Source organism: Boleophthalmus pectinirostris, unplaced genomic scaffold, assembly GCF_026225935.1.
Source record: "Boleophthalmus pectinirostris isolate CB_2022bp ecotype Guang Dong unplaced genomic scaffold, ASM2622593v1 HiC_scaffold_22, whole genome shotgun sequence".
NCBI lineage: Eukaryota > Metazoa > Chordata > Actinopteri > Gobiiformes > Gobiidae > Boleophthalmus > Boleophthalmus pectinirostris.
Window position 1 is genome coordinate 3,961,910 of NW_026571190.1, and position 5,000 is coordinate 3,966,909.

The following is a 5,000-nucleotide window of genomic DNA, read 5'->3' on the forward strand; positions in this document are numbered from 1 at the left end:
ACCACACCCAGAGACCAGACCCAGAGGCCAGGCCCGTAGACTTGTCCAGAGACCTGACCAAAGACTAGACCAAGGACCAGAGTCCAGACCTTACTGGTACTAGTCTTGAGCTAGTCCACACTTCACTTCTAGACACCAGACCATAGTGGACTGTCTGATTATCAGGATCAATTTACATTCCAGAGTCCAGAGCAGAATAAGAGAGAGACTAGAATCCTACCCCCAGACCAAAGTCCACTTTGGAGTTCAAACAAGACCAGAGATCAAGACCAGACTACAGCAGGACTACGGTGGGACTACGGTGGGACTATGCGGGGTAGACTAGAGTCCGTACCCATCTAGAGTCCCAAACTATAATTTGGACTATAACCAAGAGTTACATCAGAGTCCAAACTGGGGTCCAAACAAGACCTAATCTGGACCGGATATGGGTGGGACTTCAGAAGATCTACGGGTTAGACCATAGTCTAGACCCATCTAGACTCATAGGCCAGAGTCCAGACTACAGTGGGGCAAGACCCTGGTCCACATCCCAGACTGGAGCTAGGACTACAGCGGCACTAGACCCTGGCCCAGATCCCAGATCTGAGTTTGGACTACAGCGGCACTCGACCCTGGCCCAGATCCCAGATCTGAGCTTGGATTTGCCCTTGAGGTGCCATGGTGAGGTGGAGGTTCTTCCTGGAGGTTTTTCTGTGCCTCTGGTGCTCTGTGAACGCACAGTGAGTACTTTCATCTGTTTATTTTAAAAGAAAATTCTGATTTTCACATTTCTAACTCCTTTTTTTTTTTTTTCCAGAAATTGGCGAGACAGGTAAGTTCTTCAATTTACTGCTACTGCTACTATTACTGCTACTGCTACTGCTAGTACTACTACTACTACTACTACTACTACTATTACTGCTACTTCTGCTGCTACAGCTACTACTATTATTACCACTACTACTGTTTTCCAGAAGTGGGTAAATGGTAGTCAAGTGGTCCATGAAATTAGTCACATAAGAGTAAAAAGTATTTGGGAAAACTGCTAAAGTAAAAGTAATATTTTGAAGTGAATGTAATTTGAAGGACAAAACATGAAATAAAGTACAAAATCTGGTGTTTTCAAAGGACAGATGCAAAAGGCGACAAACTAAATCATATCTGAAGGAGCGCTGCAAGAAACACCAATGTAATTTCATATTTTCAGTATAAAGCTTTTGTCACTTGTACTTACTCACAGTGTAAGAGTACTGTTACCCTCAAATAAAATATTACTCAAGTAGGAGGAAAAGGTGTGTCGCTAGTACAATTTCTTTAAAAAGTTACTGAAATAGATGTAACTGAGTACTGAGTACAACTGTTTCTACTACATTAATGATCAGTTTTTTAATATTTTAAAAAGTGCCGTGTTCTTTTCCAAACAAAGGTTTGTAGTAAATAATTTTGCACCTTTGTGGTTATCTCTACAGTCCAACAGGGCTGTCAAAAGTCTTGAAAATCAGATACTCATTTGAACAGGCACTGATACTAAAAAAAGTCCCATTCACAGGAGAGAAATGAACCTTTCCTGAGTCGCTTTAGAATGATTTTGAGCTGTAGACTATTATACACCCATAGACCACTATGGAACCTACCTGGACCCTGAGGTATTACACACATATAAGACCACATGGGAATAGAAAAAAAGTACTATGATTTAATGTTGAAAATCACATTCTATTGTCTACAAAGAGTTTTTTTTTTTTTAATGTTATTGTTTTTTTTTTTTCTTTGTGGTTCACAATCGTATTGAGTACAGTATCAAGTATCAAGTGTACTCCTTAGTGGAAATTGAGTTTGACATCTTAGATTGTGAAAACAACACAGTCCAACAATTTTTTTTTTTTTTTTTTGCACATTTGTCATCAATTGTTTAACAAACACCTGAACTATATTATTCTAATAATTTCAGATTTGAGCCTTTTGAGCGCCACCTACAACTTCCAGGTAACCAGAGACCAAACACCACACGCCAGAGACCAGAAACTAGACCGTAGACCAGAGACCAGACCAAAGACTAGAAATCAGAGACCAGACCAGAGACCAATCGAGAGACAGAAGACAGTCAGAGACCAGAGACTAGAACAGAGAACAGAGATCAGCACAGCACAGCAGAACAGACCAGCCAAGAGACCAGAGAAACCAAACACTAGAAAGTATAGCCAGAGAGCAGATGAAATCGACTGACCGAAGAGAACTAAACGACCAGAGACAACCAGACCTAACGACCACAACATGTTTAATAATAGCAATAAAGTAAACTATATTTAAAACATAAAGTGCATAAGATGGCACTAAAAGAGTAATGTAAAAAGTCTATTTTACAAAGTCACTGTCCTAAGTTTATTCCTTCATAATTCTGTGTTTTTGTTGCAGACTCCGATGATCGGCACTGTCCCGGAAAGTCTCATTTTGAAATAATTGAAACAATATAACAAAAAATATATATTTACACCAGATACCGCAAAATGACTTTCAAGCTTTCCTTGTCCTCGTCTAGTCCAGGTTAATCCCATGTAGGTCAGTCGTCGTGTGTGTGTGAAATATTTGCTTTGGAAAGTGAGTTTTGGGCCAAGGTCCAGAGCATCATAAACAAAAACCAGACTCTCACTTGATTACCACTGCTTGTACTATCTTTTACTATTATTAGTACTACAACCACTACTAGTCCTGATTCACTCCTTATTAGTCTTGGTTTAGTCCTGGTTTAGTCTTTGTACAGTCCTGGTTTAGTCCTGGTTCATAGCACATTGGTTTAGTCCAATAGTAACATAAGTCCTGAATTACAGCACCATTGTTTAGTCAATCCGGTATGAGTTCCTGAATCCAAGTCCTGGCGTTAGATCCTGGGATTATTCTAGTTCAAGTCCTCGTTTCAGCCGGTAGCCAGCGTACCTAGTCCTCGTTAGTCACTGGTTTAGTCTGGTTCAGTCCTGGTTTATAGTCCTGGTTCAGTCCTGGTTTAGTCCTTGTTTGTCCTGGTAATCTACTCCTGAGATTTACCTGATCATGTCGGACTCTCTCTGGTTGTGACAAACGTCTCAGAGTACCTACTGCTCATCCAGACGTTCTCAGAAGCCAGCAGCGTCTATGATAGAGAAGAGACTGTGGTTCTACTCAGGCCGATCAGGGAGTCTCATGATATCTTATTATGTAGCAAGTCCACGGCGAGTCTCCAATTCCACAGTCTACTTAATCTCCACCTGGAGCAACCTCGACAAGGCAGTCACATTACAACATAGTCCTACAGCGCTAACCGATAGTCCAGGTGGATCTATATAAATACTTCACATCAACATCACAGGTTTCACACAAAATGAATAGCTTTACCGTATTTCTGACGAGCGGGTCCGAAGTCCTGCATATCATATAAATGAGTTTGAAAATCCCTGAGACATATACCTGATGAGCGTAAATTTAAGTACCTAGATGTTTTATTATTCCACTGTTCCTTGTGATAATCGAACCACATACGCAGTGTGACCTATCAAGACAACCTACGGGTGAGACCTACGGGCTTGTCTATGTGTCAAGAGTCAAAAAGCTCTCAAAAACTATTTATCTTTAAAATCTAAACTCTGGAGTGGAAGTTCCGACGCAACCTTGCACTAGAGAATATAAGAAGACTACTAGAGAGATAGATTTGAGTATTTAAAAATTATCGAGAGTGTGAACTCTTTTTACATATAGGCTTTAAATACTAAAGATATACCAAATGCGTTCACCCAACACACGTCAACTCACTTCATCACCTGAACTGTCGTCAACCATGTTAGCCTGTTGCCCATAGAAAGCCGTCCTATACTCTAAATACGACTATAAGGAGCTACACGTCCAGGAAATTACTGCGAACAGTATAACATCATGAAAACTTCAGGAAGCACTCGAATGTACATTTTATGGCTGTTAGTCGACTGTATGTACTTAAGTCAGAATGTAATCTCTGGATGTATGTAGTCTGAGAAGCGAGTTTCTATGAGACGAATCCTACAGAAAGTGTAGCGGGAGTGAGGCTGAAGATGAATCATGTCTTCATTAGAAAGTTACTTGTGACATTTTGGAAGTACTAGATTATGCGTTCGCGGTAAGAGCAGGCATTGGAAGGTTCTACTGACTTATCGACATGTCTAATGGATATACTACATAGATTAAGCCAACATGCATATCTCGAGTATGCGACCAGAGACAATAGACATGCTGGATATGAATAGATCTATACGGCAATCCTGCTGTCTGAACTCTTCTTCAAATGACATCCGTGCTCACAAAAAAGAAATTTTTACTTTTGCCGTACTCTGGCGTTAATACTGGCGCTTGTACCACTCGTGAAGCATGTGGATCTATCAAAAAGTCGTGAACATATTACTGATATGTTCTTTTGCCACACTCTAATAAAGACGGCAGGGTCTGACATGCTACGCAGCACCATGAGCCATATGCCTCACTCGATTCAGCGGAATACATACAATGTTCCAGAGAGAACCTGGCAGAACTGTCTGTCTCACCCTGAAATCCAGTCACCAGTACGTCAGGTGTCTACACCAATCCCCCTGGCGTCAGGCAGTTTTGCAGTAGAACACTCAAACACCACTGCCACATCAACCAATATGATCCAATGCGTCACTAACCAGGTAATGAGAGAGAGCTTCTACTAACATGTTCCAGTCAACTGACGGGCTCTAGACGCTGTGCGACATTCACATGAAGTGAACACAGAATAGAAGAGTTATAAGCTCTATACTTAAACGTGTCTATGAAAAATTGGACCACCAGAGCGAAATTCCTCTGTCAACACTACAAAGAATTATTGTGATCGAGCATATTTGAATAACAAAAGAATGCCGTCTCAACAGGTAGTGTCAGAAGTACAATATGCGGTTTCTGTGCTACCGCACGTCACGTCAGCGTGTCTAAGAGCATATGATATTAGCTTCTTGACCTTAGTTTCTGCGTTACACATGCCGCAGTATATCCTATGG

The 5,000-nt window shown here is 41.0% G+C and overlaps 1 protein-coding gene and 1 long non-coding RNA gene across 2 annotated transcripts in view; both read left to right on the forward strand.

The window, feature by feature from the left end:
* Positions 1–5,000, forward strand: part of LOC129410298 (complement C3-like) — a 47,358-nt gene that overhangs the window by 4,864 nt on the left and 37,494 nt on the right. Inside the window, exons 7-9 of the mRNA XM_055157995.1 lie at positions 184–301; positions 375–722; positions 800–814. Coding sequence (XP_055013970.1) covers positions 184–301; positions 375–722; positions 800–814 — 481 coding nt within the window. The remainder of the gene's footprint in view (positions 1–183; positions 302–374; positions 723–799; positions 815–5,000) is intronic.
* On the forward strand, positions 323–1,963 carry LOC129410373 (uncharacterized). The gene is made up of 3 exons (XR_008632848.1): positions 323–722; positions 800–814; positions 1,934–1,963. It is a non-coding gene; the product is annotated as an uncharacterized LOC129410373 (long non-coding RNA).